The sequence below is a fragment of the Ursus maritimus genome, unplaced genomic scaffold (genome assembly GCF_017311325.1).
Source record: "Ursus maritimus isolate PB19 unplaced genomic scaffold, ASM1731132v1 scaffold_2, whole genome shotgun sequence".
Taxonomy (NCBI): domain Eukaryota; kingdom Metazoa; phylum Chordata; class Mammalia; order Carnivora; family Ursidae; genus Ursus; species Ursus maritimus.
This window is the reverse complement of record NW_024424452.1, coordinates 83,508,152-83,524,414: the sequence shown is the minus strand read 5'-3', so window position 1 is coordinate 83,524,414 and position 16,263 is coordinate 83,508,152. Positions and strand designations below refer to the sequence as shown.

At 34.8% G+C, this 16,263-nt stretch overlaps 1 protein-coding gene across 1 annotated transcript; it reads right to left on the bottom strand.

Moving 5' to 3' along the window:
* Window positions 1–7,518: 7,518 nt before the first annotated feature.
* PDC (phosducin) lies at window positions 7,519–14,138 on the bottom strand. The gene is made up of 3 exons (XM_008696962.1): window positions 14,078–14,138; window positions 11,093–11,244; window positions 7,519–8,043 (listed from the first exon to the last, which is right to left on the bottom strand). Exons 1-3 carry the CDS (start codon window positions 14,136–14,138, stop codon window positions 7,519–7,521), a joined length of 738 nt encoding a protein of 245 aa, XP_008695184.1.
* Window positions 14,139–16,263: the final 2,125 nt, after the last annotated feature.

The window sequence follows — 16,263 nt, the reverse complement described above, 5'->3', positions numbered from 1 at the left end:
ATGTGGCTGTCCAATTTTCCCAACACTATTTCTTGAAGAGATTGTCTTTTTTCCATTGGGTATTCTTTCCTGCTTTGTTGAAGATTAGTTGACCATAGAGCTGAGGTTCTCTATTCTATTCTGTTTCTGGGTTCTCTATTCTGTTCCATTGATCTGTGTGTCTGTTTTTGTGCCAGTACTATACTGTCTTGATGAGTACAGTTTTGTGATAGAGCTTGAAGTCCGGGATTGTGATGCCACTAACTTTGGTTTTCTTTGTCAATATTCCTTTGGCTATTCAGGGTCTTTTCTGATTCCATACAAATTTTAGGATTATTTGTGCCAGCGCTGTGAAAAATATTGATGTTATTTTGATAGGGATTACACTGAACGTGTAGATTGCTCTGGGTAGCATAGACATTTTAACAATATTTTTTCTTCCAATCCATGAGCATAGAATGTTTTTCCATTTCTTTGTGTCTTCCTCAATTTCTTTCATTAGTGTTCTGTAGTTTTCTGAGTACAGATCTTTTGTCTCTTTGGTTAGGTTTATTCCTAGGTATTTTATGGTTTGGGGTACAATTGTAAATGAGATTGACTCCTTAATTTATCTTTTTTCTGTCTCATTGTTAGTGTATAGAAATGCAACTGATTTCTATGCATTGATTTTATATCCTGCCACTTTGCCAAATTCCTGTATGAGTTCTAGTAATTTTGAGGTGGAATCTTTTGGGTTTTCCATATAAAGTATCATGTCATATGTGAAGAGTGAGAGTTTGACATCTTCTTTGCCAATTCAGATGCATTTTATTTCTTTTGTTTTCTGATTGCTGAGGCTAAGACTTCTAGTACTAAGTTGGACAACAGTGGTAAGAGTGGGCATCCCTGTCATGTTCCTGGCATTAGGAGAAAATCTCTCAGGTTTTCCCCATTAAGAATGATATTCACTGTGGGATTTTCATAGATGGCTTTTATGATTTTGAGGTATGTTCCCCCTCTCCCTACACTGTGAAGAATTTTAATTAAGAAAGAATGCTGTACTTTGTCAAAAGCCTTTTCTACATTTGTTGAGAGGATCATAAGACTCTTGTCCTTTGTTTTATTAATTTAGTGTATCACATTCATTGATTTGTGGATGTTGAACCACCCTTGCAGACCAGGAATAAATCCCACTTGGTCCTGGTGAATAATCCTTTTAATGTACTGTTGGATCCTATTAGCTAGTATCTTGGTGAGAATTTTGGGATCCATGTTCATCAGGAATATTGATCTGTAATTCTCCCTTTTGGTGGGGTCTTTGTCTGGTTTTGGGGTGGCCTCATAGAACAAGTTTGAAAGTTTTCCTTCACTTTTTAGTTTTTGAAACAGCTTCAGAAGAATAGGTATTAGTTGTTATTTAAATGCTGATAGAATTCCCTTGGATAGCCATCCAGCCCTGGACTCTGGCTTGTTGGGAGATTTTTGATTACTACTTCAATTTCCTTGCTGGCTGTGAGTCTGTTCAGGTTTCCTATTTCTTCCTGTTTCAGTTTTGGTAGTTTATACGTCTCTAGGAATGCATCTATTTATTATAGATTGCTAATTTCTTGGCATATAGCTGCTCATAATCTGTTCTTATTATTGTTTGTATTTCTTTGGTGTTGGTTGTGATCTCTCCTCTTTCATTCATGATTTTACTTATTTGGGCCCTTTCTCTTTTCTTTTTGATAAATCTGGCCAGGGGTTTATCAATCTTATTAATTCTTTCAAAGAACCAGCTCCTAGTTTTGTTGGTCTGTTCTACTGTTCTTTTGGTTTCTATTTCATTGATTTCTGCTCTAATCTTTATTAATTCTCTTCTCCTGCTGGGCTTAGGCTTTATTTGCTGTTCTTTCTCCAGCTCCTTTCGGCGTAAGGTTAGGTTGTGTATTTGAGACCTTTCTTGGGTTTTTTTTGAGAAAATCTTGTAGTGTTATATACTTCCCTCTTAGGACTGCCTTTGCTGCATCCCAAAGGTTTTGAATAGCTGTGTTTTCATTTTCATTTGTTTCCATGAATTTTTAAAATTCTTCTTTAATTTACTGGTTGACCCATTCATTCTTTAGTAGGATGCTCTTTAGCCTCCATGGATTTGGGTTATTTCCAAATTTTCTCTTGTGATTGAGTTCCAGTTTCAAAGCATATAGTCTGAAAATATGCAGGGAATCATCCCAATCTTTGGTGCTGGTTGAGACATGATTTGTGACCCAGTATGTGATCTATTCTGCAGAATGTTCCATGTGCACTCTCGAGAATAATGTGTATTCTGTGCTTTGGGATGAAATGCTCTGAATATATCTGTGAAGTCCATCTGGTCCAGTGTGTCATTCAGAGCCCTTGTTTCCTTGTTGATCTTCTGCTTAGATGATCTGTCCATTTCAGTGAGTAGGGTGTTAAAGTCCCTTACTATTATTGTGTTATTATCAATGTATTTCTTTAATTTTGTTGTTAGTTGGTTTATATAATTGGCTGCTCCCATGTTAGCATAAATATTTATAATTGTTAGGTCTTCTTGTTTAATAGACCCTTTAAGTATAATATAGTGTCCTTGCTCATCTCTCATTATAGTCTTTGGTTTTAAATCTAATTTGTCTGATACAAGGATTGGCACACCAGCTTTCTTTTGGTGTCCATTAGCATGATAAATGGTTTTCTACCCCCTCACTTTAAATCTGGAGGTGTCTTTGGGTCTAAAATGAATGTCTTGCCGACAGGATATTGATGGGTCTTTGCTTTTTTATCTACTCTGATACCCTGTGTCTTTTGATTGGAGCATTTAGCCTATTTATATTCAGAGTAACTATTGAAAGATATGAATTTAGTGCCATTGTATTACCTATAAAGTCACTGTTTCTATTTATTGTTTCTATTCCTTTCTGGTCCATGTTATTTTTGGACTCTGTCTTCGCTTGAAGGATCCCTTTCAATATTTCTTGCAGGGCTGGTTTAGTGATCACAATTTCTTTTCATTTCTGTTTGTCCTGGAAGCTTTTTATCTCTCCTATTTTGAATGACATCCTAACTGGATAAAGTATTCTTGGCTGCATGTTTTTCTCATTTAGCACCCTGAATATATCATGCCAGTCCTTTCTGGCCTGCCAGGTCTCTGTGGATAGGTCTGCTGCCAATCTAATATTTCTACCCTGGTAGGTTATGGACCTCTTGTCCCTAACTGCTTTCAGGATTTTCTCTTTGTCTCTGAGATTTGCAAGTTTCACTATGATATGTTGGGCTGTTGACCCATTTTTATTGATTTTGAGGGGGGTTCTCTGTGCCTCCTGGACTTGAATGCCTGTTTCCCTCCCCAGACTACAGAAATTTTCTGCTATAATTTCTCCAATATGCCTTCTGCCCCTGCTCTTTTCTCTTCCTCTGAGAGCCCAAATATTCCAGTATTGTTTCACTTTATGGTATCACTTATCTCTTGAATTCTCCCCCTCGTGATCCAGTAGTTGTTTAGCTGTCTTTTTCTCAGCTTGTTTATTCTCCATCATTTGGTCTTCTATATCACTAATTCTCTCTTCTGGCTCATTTATCCTAGCAGTTAGAGCTTCCATTTTTTATTGCATCTCATTAATAGCTTCTAATTTTGACTTGATTAGGTTTTAGTTCTTTTTTTTTTTTCTCCAGAAAGGGATTCTCTAGTGTCTTCTATGCTTTTTTTTCAAGTCCAGCTGGTATCTTTATAATCATTATACCTAACTCCAGTTCCAACATCTTACTCATATCCATACTAATTAGGTCCCTGGCAGTCAATACTGCCTCTTGTTCTCTTTTTTGAGGTGAGTTTTTCTGTCTTGTCATTCTGTCTGGAGAAGAATAGATGAACAACGGAACAAAATACTAAAAGGGTAACAATGACCCCAGGGAAATATAAACTAAACAAATCAGAAGAGACCCAAAACTGAAAAAAAAATTTTTTTTTTAAAGATTTTATTTATTTATGTGACAGAGAGACAGCCAGTGAGAGAGGGAACACAGTAGGGGAGTGGGAGAGGAAGAAGCAGGCTCCCAGCGGAGGAGCCCGACGTGGGACTCGATCCCGGAACACCAGGATCATGCCCTGAGCCAAAGGCAGACACTTAACGACCGCGCTACCCAGGCGCCCTGAAAAAAAAATTTTTTTAAAAGAAAAGATAATCAGACAAATGAACAGAACAGAGCAATACATGGATTCTATGTGTATTTTGGTCTGTTTGTTAGAAAACTAGATCCCAAAATTGTAAAGAAAGAAGAACATATAAGTACAAAAATAAAATTAAATACAATGAAAGGATAGAATGTAACTATAAAAATAAAAATTAAAAGACAAAAAGAAGGAAAGAAAAAAAAGAAGGAAAGGAAGGAAGGAAGGAAGAAGAAGAAGAGAAAGAAAGAAAGAAAGAAAGAAAGAAAGAAAGAAAGAAAAAGAAAAGGAATATAAAGAGATAGGTGAACAGAACAGAGCAATACACTGTATTCTGAGTGTATTGTGGTGAGTTTGTTAGAAGAAACTACATTTCAAAATTGTAAAGAAAGAAAAACTTACATATATACAAAATAAAATTAAATACATTGAAGGGATAGATTTTAATTGTAAAGATGAAAATTAAAAAAGACTTTAACAAACAAAAAAATCAAAAGAAAGAAAAAGAGAAAATATGATCAGACAGGAAAAGGGAAGAGAGCCATACATTAGATTCCAGGTGTATTTTGATCTGTTTGTTAGAAGAAACTGCATCCCAAAATTGTAAAGAAAGAAAAACTCATATATGCACAAAAATAAAATTAAATAGAAAGTATAGAATGTAATTGTAAAAATGAAAATTAAAAAAGATTTTTTAAAAAGAGCTGGTAAAATAAGAAAATGGTTGAAAAAGAAAAGAGAAAAAAATAATTAAAATTGAAAGACTAAAGAATCATGGGGAAAAACCATGAATTCTATATACTATTTTTCCCTATCGCTGGAGTTTTGCAGTTCTCTGTGAGCGGTAAACTTGGTCTTAGCCAGATGTTCTTGCTGATCTTCTGGGGGAGGGGCCTGTTGCGTTGATTCACAAGTGTCTTTGCCTGGATGGAATTGCATCACCTTTGCCAGGGGGCCAGGCTAAGTAAGCGGCTCCGGATTGCTCTATGTGGCTTTTGTTCCCTGAAGGCTTTCCATGCCACTTTGGAGAATGAGAATGAAAATGGTGGCCTCTCAATCTCCAGCCCAGAGCCCAGATCTTGGGGCCCCACTCCTCAGTGCACCCACAGGGAAAAGCAGTCAATCACTCCTGTCTCCTTGGTCTCTGTTCACACTCTGCACTCACTTAACCTGTGACCAAGTGTTTCTATCTCAGGCACACAACCCTATTTCAAGCTTCTAAACCCTGCAGATTCCTGAGGTGTGCACCTGCGCCACTCATCCTGGGGAGGAATGGGGGGTCTTACTGCAGTTCTGCTCCAATCTGGGCCCCTGCTTGGAGAGCATTCACCCAACTGTGCCCCAATTTATGTTATATGGCAACCCTGAGCTGAGAGCCCACTCCCGGGCTTGCTGATTGCAGCTGGCTTCCCTGCTTCAATGCCTCGGAGCTCTGTCATGCCTCGGCACTCCCGGTCTTCCAGAATCCTGAGACCACACTGTCCCACCTAGGATTCTGCCCCACTTTGCCACCTGAACACCTGTCAGGCAGGGACATCCCTCACCAGATCAGTCTTCTAAAAGTTCTGATTTTGTGCTCTACTGCTTTATCACTTTTCAGTGCCAGCTTTCAGAGGCTCCCTCTCCCCATGGTTTATCTTCCGATGATATATCACTTTGCATTCACTTATCTGCACCTCTTACCTTGCAGAAAGTGGTCGCTTATCTATTTGTAGAATTGCAGCAATTCTTTTATTAGATCTCCAGTTGAGTTCACAGGTGTCAGAATGATATGGTAGCTATCTAGCTGAATTTCTGGGACTAGACAAAACTAAGGTCTCCTACTCCTTTGCCATCCTGGACTATGCAGGTAGTGATGGAAAGGTGAGGTAGGGCCTGTCTTACAACTTCTATTTTCTCAATGAAATATGAGGAAGGTGAAGTGCTTGGACTGAGGGAAAATGGTGTGAAAGATTTAAGGAAAGAGAAGATACAAAATCTTCATTTAGGATAATGGAGACTAGAACTTGTGATAAATGTCCAATTTGAACATTTGTCTGCCGGGGGGGGGGGGGGAGAAAACCTGGTTTGTTTGTTTGTTTTCTTTAAGATTTTATTTATTTATTTGAAAGAGAGAGTGAAGGAGAGAGAGGGCATGAGCAGTGGGAGGGGGAGAAGCAGACTCCCCTGATGAGCAGGGAGCATGATACAGGCTTGATCCCAGGGGATCACGACCTGAGCTGAAGACAGTCGCTTAACTGACTGAGCCACGCAGGCACCCAAAGAAAATCTGTTTTAAGTATACTTCCCACAGGGAGCCAGTTTTGGGTGATTTATCAAGCACCATGTCTTCAAATATGGGCCACAGTGCTTCAGCTCTCATTCACCATTATTTCCTACTCTGATTCAGACCCCTAGAAGTTTCTTTTATCTTGCTCTACAGTTCATGATGCATTTAAAAACATTTTTCAAATTATATTTTGTTTTGCATTTCCATTTGTTTGTGTAGGAGGAAAATTTTCCCAGTGTTTTCAAGGGAAATAGAAATAGAACTCTGAATTTCAGTTTCATCATTTATAAAGTGCTATCCACTTGTGGATATCTACTTGTGGAATTGTGGTTAAAAATTACACATTATATGTATAAGATGCTGGCCCATAATAGGCAATTAAAAAATGATAGTTGTAATTTTCACTACTAAATATTCTTTTGTCCATAGAATAAAACTTTTTTCGTAAATAAGGTTAGCTTCTGAGGTTGTATTAAAAATATTACCTTTTTTTATAACTTTAATGTGACACAAAGTTTCTAAGTTTCTTATAAGATTTGTGTGTGTGTATATATATATATATGTATATATATATATGTATATATATATATGTATATATATATATGTATATATATATATATATATAGTAAGTTATCTTACTGAATTTTTTTTTTTTTTGTATTTTGGGTTATGTAATGTTTTTAGAGCCTTGATAATGAGTACTTGAGAAAGAATAGACTTCAAATAGAAAACTTATTTCCTTGTGAGACTTTATTCTTATCACACAAGCAAAGTTATGATTAATAATGTAATTTGCAAAGTCCAAATAATACCACCGAGGAAAAAACAAGGAGTAAAAAAACCAACACATAACTTGAAAGGGATTTTTGAAAACTGTCACAATATTATCCATATCCTCTTTGTCTACTAACATGTTGCTGAAGACTACAATATTTTGTACTAAAGCCTTCTAAGCATTTAAGTAACTAAGAAATGCTAATCAAATAATTTTAGTGTCAAACTTTTTTTTTCTCACAAATTAAAATAACCATGGCCATACTTGGTATTCTCTAAAGGAATAGGTATACTACCAAAATCAATGTTCAACTTGTAAAGGAGAAATACGAGATGTTGACATAGTGACTCTTTATTCAGTATCTTCTTCCATGTTGATCTGATCAAGGGCATGTATCTCTCTTTCAGGTAGTAACCCATATTCGTTTAGGAAAGACTCCACATCCCCAGCAAAAAATTCTTCTGTAAACTGTTCTGTAACACTAATAAAATTGCTTATGAGTTCCCCACCTTTGTAGACAAGCAGTGTGGGGAGTACATCTGAGGAAAAGCGGTCCCCGGCACCTGTATTAGAAGCTTTTATTTTACAAAACTTGACCATAGGGTATTCAGCTGCAAGGCATGTAAAGCTACTGTTTAGAGCATCACAACCCTTAATGCCATCTTCATAAATATGAACAACAATTGTGGTGATTTTCTGCTCCTTTTCAATGGTTTCCAGGAATTGCTCCCCAGTTTCCAGCTCATACACAAACCCATATCTAGGCCCAAAACTCAGCTTCTGGTGCATATCCTGCATACATTGTCTACGGTATTTACGAAGGCAATTTTCATCTTCTTTGTCTCGGTGAATTAATTCGTATTCTTGAATGCTCATCTAGAAATAGATGAAATGATAGAGATAATTTGGTCAGATTTATATTCTTTTTTAAAAACTTTTTAAAGATTTTATTTATTTATTTGAGAGAGGGAGAGCACAGACGTGTACAAGCAGGGGGGAGGGGCAAGGGGAGAGGGAGAAGCAGGCTTCCCACTGAGCAGGAGCCCTATGTAGGGCGCCATCCCAGGACCCTGGGATCATGACCTGAGCCAAAGGCAGGAGCTTAACCAATGAGCCACCTAGGCACCCCCAGAAATTTATAATCTTAAACATACCAAACCCATTCTCAACTCAAAGAGTTTGCATTTACTGTTTTCTCCCCACCATTCTATTTTACTCCTAATGTGAAGGCCTTTTCCTCCTTTACCACTTTCAAGCCTTTGTTCAAATGTTACCTTCTTTGATTATACTACCTAAAAGAGTCCCCACGTTATGCTTTTTATTCCTTATACTGATTTATTTTTCTTCATGGCAATAAACACTACCTGACATTGTATTATATATTTATTTTTTTCATAATAGTTTTTATAACTGGTATGTCCCATGGGGCAGGAATTTTGTATTATTCATCTCTCTTCATTATTTGCTGTAGTGTCTGGCACATAATAGGAGTTCAGTAATTATTGCATGATTAAATGCATGCCTAAATATTGCTGAATATAGTTGAGCCACAAGATGGTCACAATCTCAGTAAGCAAGGTGCCACTTAGCTACCCATCACTCTGGGTGAAAAAATCCCAGCAGGGTCTACTCTGGAGTGACTTTCATAAAAAATAAAAAGGGTATGCACACACAATTTAAATGTGTCCCCAACAAATGCCTTTAGATAGTATCTCCTCCACAAAAGTTCTTTAAAAGATTATATTTTTAAAAAGAAAAAAAAAGATCATATCTTATCACTTAGTGACTTTTTGAAATGTGGAATGGAATTCAAGCAAGACAGCTTTTACTATTATTTGGAGTTCATCAGATCATTCAAGAGGTTAATGCTGGGTCAGCAGCAACAGCAGCACCTGAGAAATTCTGGGAAAGGCAAATTTTGGAGCACCACCCCAGATCTACTGAATTAGAACTTGTATGTGTGAGGCTGAGTGAGCCATCTTTAAACAAGACCTTCAGGTGATTCTTATCTACTGGTTTAGGCCAAAGTGAGGAAAGACTTCCATCTCCAAGACAGCTACTTTCCACTGCAGCTGGAGTATAAAAGTACCTGCAGAGCCTTTTTAGATAGCTACACCATCATTAACTTATTCCATAGAACGTTAAACACTCTCTTCCTCCACCAAAATACATACATATATACATCTGTATACATGTGTATGTACATGTATGTACACATGTGTGAAGGAACAATGTGGGACATAACGTGATTGAGAGATGTGGAACCACCCAGGACCACGTAAGTTGGATGGCTCTCAAGGGGATTCACTGCTGATGCTCTGCCATCAGGTAGCCTTTCAAACAGCAACTGCTGATAATTTTTAAAGTGGAGGAGAATTGAGAAGGCATGAAACTAGTATTTATGGAAAATCTATTATGTCTTAGGCACTTTACATAGATTATTTTACTTAATCCTCACAACAAACCTATGAGGTAGGTATTATTACTCTCATTTTATAAATGATATTAAGATTCAGGTTAAGTAGGAATATCTGGTGCTTTCATTAATTCCTTCTCATTTCTGCCTCTTATATTTGTTTTTTTAATGTCCTCATTCTTTTCCCTGTCATATTACTTTTTTGCTTTAAGATAATTCTCAATTTTATTTGTTTTAACTCCCCAAATGTTAAATGTTTTATATAATTTTTATGTTGCTACCATAGTTCTGTTAATTTAACAGACTGAACCATACAAATATTGTATCAGTATTGTAATATTGATTTACATATGCATTTGTGAGAACTTGTTCCATTCACATATTCAGGCATTTAGGCATTCAGATACATTTCTCAAGCTTAACCTGTACAACACCTTTAATAATCATAATGTCTCTCATTTGTATGGCATTTTACATGTTTCAAATACTTTTACATTTATTTTCTCTTCACATCTCTTTAAAACAAAGAGAGGATGTGTCGTTGCAATTCTTCAGACGGGAAAATTTAATTGTCTCATCCATATCACAGAGTGTCTCAGTGAAGGAACCCAAATCTGGAAACAAGATCTTAGACTTGAAGATTTTTACAATGGCCAGAAGTCTAAAACCAAGTATGTTTCTGATGTAGTCTGTCTGTTGAGAATCAATATACAGCTCATATACATTGGAGATAAAGAACCCATTAAAGTGATTTATCCACAATGGAAGTCACTTAACGGGTTTTAAATTAATGATTGTTGTTATTGTTTATAAATAATGCATGCTAATTATAAGAATTCAAAAATAGGCTAAAAGCTAAAGGAAGGAAGCAATAAATAGTGAAATTCACCACTCTAATACTCTGAGATAATCTCCATTAACATATTTGACATAGCACTTGGACATACACATCATATAACAAGTAAATGAGATTTTTTTTTTAATTCTGCTTTAAAAAATCATGATACCTTCAAAAAAATGTAGCTTATTCTCCTTACCTTCTTTCTCCTATTTGGAAAAAGAAAGTTGCGATCTCTCAACCAATCCCACCCTCCTAAATAACCAGTATCGTCAAGTTGGTGAGTGTCTTTCCATACTTTTCTACATACTGTTTATATAATTATATAAATGTAAAACCATATACAGTGATGTGTTTTTTTCCCTTTGCTCTAGTGAATGGGATCATTATATAACTTAAAATACTCTGTGTCTTGCTTTCTCATATTACGTAACTGCCTGTAAGTCAGCTCATATATTTGTAACTCATTCTTTTAATAGCTGTCATACATTTTTTAATATGGAATTACCTTCACAGGCATTCACTTCATTTCCTGGGTTTTTTTGCCAACATAAACAAGTACTATAATAAATATTTTTGAAATATATCTATTTTATAACTCTAAAGTGATTCTTTAGAGTCATTTAGACTAAAAACTCATCGTAAATTATTTACTATTGATTTTTCCTTACCTTTCTGCTGAATCTTTCTTTTGAGTCTTTGTCATCTCTATTCTGAGGAGAAGACATTTGTCTGAGAATCTCCTTCTTGCTAGGTGGAACTGAATCACTGTCTTCACTCTCTAATTTAAACTTTCTCCAATCATTTATTACTCCTTTGGGTCCTGGAATAAAAGAAAAAACAAATTGTTTTCCTCTTTATTTTCAAAACGACTATTTATACCATTGAAATTTGTATAAGTATCAACGTTGGAATAGACTTGTCATCTTCTGTATCATAAAAAAAATCTTGTTTGGGCTAGAAATGTCTGACTGCCCTGCTCATAAAAATGTTTTCCCACATTAACCTTGTTAAATGGGTTTTGGCTAAGAATTTCTCTGAAACATCATACGTTAATGAAAATTCAAATTACGTACTTTCAGCTATTGGCAAAATTTGAGGGTAAAGATATTAAAAAATTAGAATGTAGTGGGAACTAGAATTTTAGAAAAATAGCACTTTTATTAAATAAGAAGGAAGCTTCAGCAATAATCTAGAATTGGCACCACACTATTAGCAGGAACACTAGGATTATCAGGGAAATAAATTGAAGTGATATCAAGGTCCAGAAAACAACAATAGCACATACAAGACAACCAGTGAGAGAAGACCTGACCTCAATTAACAGAACTAAAATGGCTTTCAGAAAATTATTACACAATCATCCAATTCCTTTTAAGATTCTAAGAACCTTTTACAAATGGAGAGAGGATGGGATTTGCAGATTTAGGAAAAATTAATTAAATCAAGGATGATCCAACTGGAATTCAGATGTTCAGTTTTCCTGATAAATAATAGAAGTGCTTAGAAGATCTAAATTCTTGGAAATATGGAGTTTTAAATATCCTTTACTAAAGATTAGCCATATCTATACCTTTAATATTATATGTGTGGATGTGTTCTCTTTCTCCCACATATTTCTTAATAATTTCTTGATTTATATAATATATACTTTTAATATAAAGTTACTTATATTAAAATTATATTCAATCATTGTTTTCTGTTTACTTGTATTGTCTTCATCTTCCAGATATGTTTTCTGTATATACAAGATATGCATGTGTATAGCATGTGTTTATATGTGTAGAAAAAAGAATCTTTTATCTCCTGTTTTTTTTACAAGTGATAGTTTATTATAGACACTTTTTCTTATCTTGCTCTTCTTAATTCATAATATATCTCAGATTTTTTTCATATACATACATAAAGAGATTCTACCTTTTTTTGAAAAAAAAAATGGAGGCATGGTATTCCATTGTGTTGATATTTATTTACTTTAAAAAGTTTCTTGTTGATGTATATTGTTGCTTCCCCGCTTTTTCTATAATATATAATCCTGAGTGAAGAACCTTGCACATACATTTTTTTTTTCTATCTATGCAGGTCTACCTATAGGTTATTGTAGTAAAATTGCTTGGTCAAAAAGCATATATATATATTTCTAATTTTGATATTGCTAAACTACTCTTAAGGAACTTGTACTAGTTTACACTCCTATCAGTAATGTATAAGTATGCCTCTTTTCAAAGTGTCTTATTAAACTTTTTACTTTTACAAACAGTGTGAAAAAAATGTATCTCACAATAGTACTAACTTCATAAGTACTGTTTTTTAAATTGTCTGACCTATCTTTTGCTCATTTCTCCATTTGATTGTTGTTATTTTTCTTACTGATTTGTAGGAGATTCCAGTATTTATTAGGAAATTAACCCTTTGTCAGTTGAATTGCAGCTGGTTTCCCTCAATTTGTCAAATGTTTTTTGAAATTTGCTACTGATGACCTATCAGCAGACATTTCTTTCCTTCCTTCCCCCCCCCCTCATTTTTATAGCTGAATTTATCAATCTTCCTCTGTGGTTTCTTGGTTCTGTCATACTTAGATGGGTACTCTTCACACTGTTGTTATAAAATGAATTCCTGGGGCACCTGGGGGGCTTAATCAGTTAAACATCTGCCTTCAGCTCAGGTCATGATCTTCAGGTCCTGGGATCAAGCCGGGTGGGGCTCCCTGCTTGTCGGGGAGTCTGCTTGTCCCTCCCCCTCTGCCCTACCCCCGCTTGTGCTCACTCTCTCTCTCTCTTAAAAATAAAATAAAATAAAATAAAATAAAATAAAATAAATAAAATAAAATACAATGAAATGAATTCCCATGCATTTTGTCTAGTACTCATGAGAATTCATACAACTCTCTGGCTTAATTTAAAGGCTCCATTTCATATTATTAAAAGAGAGAGGAAAATATTAGTTTAATAAGATTCAATAGAGTTAAAAACCCTAAACTTTTATTTTTATTTATTTTTTCAAGTGTTATTTTTTTTTTAAGTAAAGTGTAGTTGATATACAATATTATACTAGTTGCAGGTATACAAAATAAGTGAAGAGGCTTAAGAGGTACAAACTGAACTTTTAAACTGACATGTTATTTGATTTTTAAACTCTTAGTAGGGCCATATATACAGTTTCCTACAATTTAACAGATTGGTAAAACAGGCTCTGGATGAAATGAATTGAAATCTTAGATTTTCTAGAGGAATACTGAAATCCATTTGACTTAAGAATGTTTTATCATTTCTTTATTCTTTTCAGATTCAAAAAATTAAAATTAAAAACGATTTACCTTTTGGTCTACTATTGTTTACAATTTCAGGAAAAGTTCAGAGTGGGGGAAATTAGAGAGGAAAGAGCTTAATTATAGTGTGGAAGAGGACTTATAGTTGGGTAGTAAGAAATTCTATCAATAATTAGTGTTTTTCTCATTCTTTGACATCTAAATAAAACTACTTCAAAAGTATTTGATTTCACATTAATTTTCCCACTCAATTGTTTTTTAGATGATTCCATCAAACCATTCAAAGATATTACTTAAATTTCATACTGAATAATGTCAGTAAGAACTTTAGAGACATCCACATTTAATTTCAACCTAGTATTTTTTTTTTCCTTCTGTATTTGCTTACCTGTATGTGTGGCCTGTCCTTCAAAGTCTTCCTCCAAACTTCGACTTTTGGCTTCTTCCATTTCAGGGTTTAGATTTTATATAATCTATAGCATGAACAAAGAAGTAACAATGACAGATGAATGCTAGGATATATATAATTATATCTTATTATTCTCTTGTTGCCAAGTTCTATGCTAGGCTAAGAGTTCTCACTAAAATGATAAAGTGTTTAGTATATTTCTGTCTCCTCATAAAAGGACATTAATTTAATGTTTGCATTATTAAAGATATTTTGACCTAAAGAAATTTACATAATTTGTAGTTTGTTTTTACTTAAAAAGCCTTCAGTTTAAGAGAAAGACAATTATCATATGGTTTCACTCATTTATGGAACATAAGAAATAGCAGGAAGATCAGTAGGAGAAGGAAGGGAAGAATGAAGGGGGGGTAAACAGAAGGGGAAATGAACCATGAGAGACTATGGACTCTGGGAAACAAACTGAGGGCTTCAGAGGGGAGGGGGTGGGGGACTGGGATAGGCCGGTGATGAGTATTAAGGAGGGCACATATTGCATGGTGCACAGGGTGTTAATAATGAACCATGGAACACTACATCAAAAACTAAGGATATACTGTATGGTGACTAACATAACATAATAAAAAATTATTAAGGGAAAGAAAGCCTTCAGTTTAAGTCTATGTACTTAGTGAACATTATTTACTACTTATTTTTTATTTTGTTACCAAATATCATACAATTATATACCAATATGTTATAAAACACAATTTTAAAAATTAATAATAATTATATACTTACTACGAATACTTATTTTGTGCCACACATTGTACCAATTACTTTATGTGTCAAAAATCATTTAATTCTCACATAGCCATATGTGGCAGGGGACAATGTTAATGCCATTTTACAACTGAGGAAGTTGAAGGACAGAGAGTTTAAGTTATCTGTCCATTTTTACATAGTAAGTGGTAGAGCAAGGATTTGAACCTAGATTTAATTTTAGAGCTAAATCTTAAGTCATTACACTCTTATGAAAGTTAACATACTGTAATAGAGTTATTTTTGTCAATAAGGTTTGATAAATCCTACTTCTGAATTGGGATTAAAGAATAATGATCTAAGGAACAATACTATTCACAAACTAACACTAGAACATCTCTCCATACCATAAAGCAAGTTTTGGTGATGTTACCCACCAAGCAAATAACAATTAGTAACTATACCTAGAATTTTGACTAAAATATGATACAATATCTACCAAAAGTACATGGAATTTTATTCATAGGAAACTCCTTGATGCCATGATACAGAACCTATTTATTCTTCGTTCACATAAATCTAACTTGTTTACTTAATTATCTTTCCATCATCTGGAAAACTCTATTATTATACATACTAACGCATTCCCTAAGGGGTCTATATAGTTGTGATTTTCTTGAAATTTCCAGGTCAGGGAGAATATACTAACAATGGATACACCATCTTTTTACTCTTCTTCCTCTACCTTCTCCCCTTTGCCTCTTTGTTTCAAAGTCAGTTTTAGATGATGATGTCGTCCAACTTACGTTTTTATTCCCATCTTAGTTTTTTATTGATTTATGCTTGGACTTGGCTCGTTTGGTGCTTTCCCAAGGCATGGAACAGTAAAGCAGAATTCTTTGTCTTGATTCCTTTTTTGCTTTGACATCAGGTCCCAGCATAATTTTATAGTCTCATAATTTTATTGATTCCATCACTGTAGTCCCTACTCAGAATCACTGGTTGTAAAAGATCTTTGCCAATTTGATTTTACCCACTTGAACAAGAAAAGGCTTTTAAGAAAAGACTGTCGAAAGCTCTTGAAGACTGTGGATATAGATTTTAAATCATTTATCTTTCTCAGGTTCATGTGAAAGAGGGAATATAAACAAAATAAATGGTTCGAGCCATTAAAAAAAAAGCTGTCAAGGGAATACCAGTTTATTACACAACATTTATGTAACTAGTAATAAAGAATATTAAAGTTGACTGGATTTAGTAATGAAAAAGAATAAAGGAAAATGAAAATAAGGGAAAATAGAAATAAGTAAATATTGGATAAAACAAGCTACTTAAGGGGCACCTGGGTGGCTCAGTTGGTTGGGCATCTGCCTTCAGCTCAGACCATGGTCCCGGGGCTCTGGGATCCAGCCCTGCATCATCAGGGG

Excerpts from the sequence above, each read along its gene's own strand:
- PDC (XM_008696962.1), bottom strand. The coding sequence starts at position 14,138 with ATGGAAGAAGCCAAAAGTCGAAGTTTGGAGGAAGACTTTGAAGGACAG. Across the intron at positions 11,245-14,077 it reads AGGACAGGCCACACATACAG|GACCCAAAGGAGTAATAAAT; the intron begins GTAAGCAAATAC and ends CTTTTATTCCAG. Across the intron at positions 8,044-11,092 it reads AAGAAAGATTCAGCAGAAAG|ATGAGCATTCAAGAATACGA; the intron begins GTAAGGAAAAAT and ends ATCTATTTCTAG.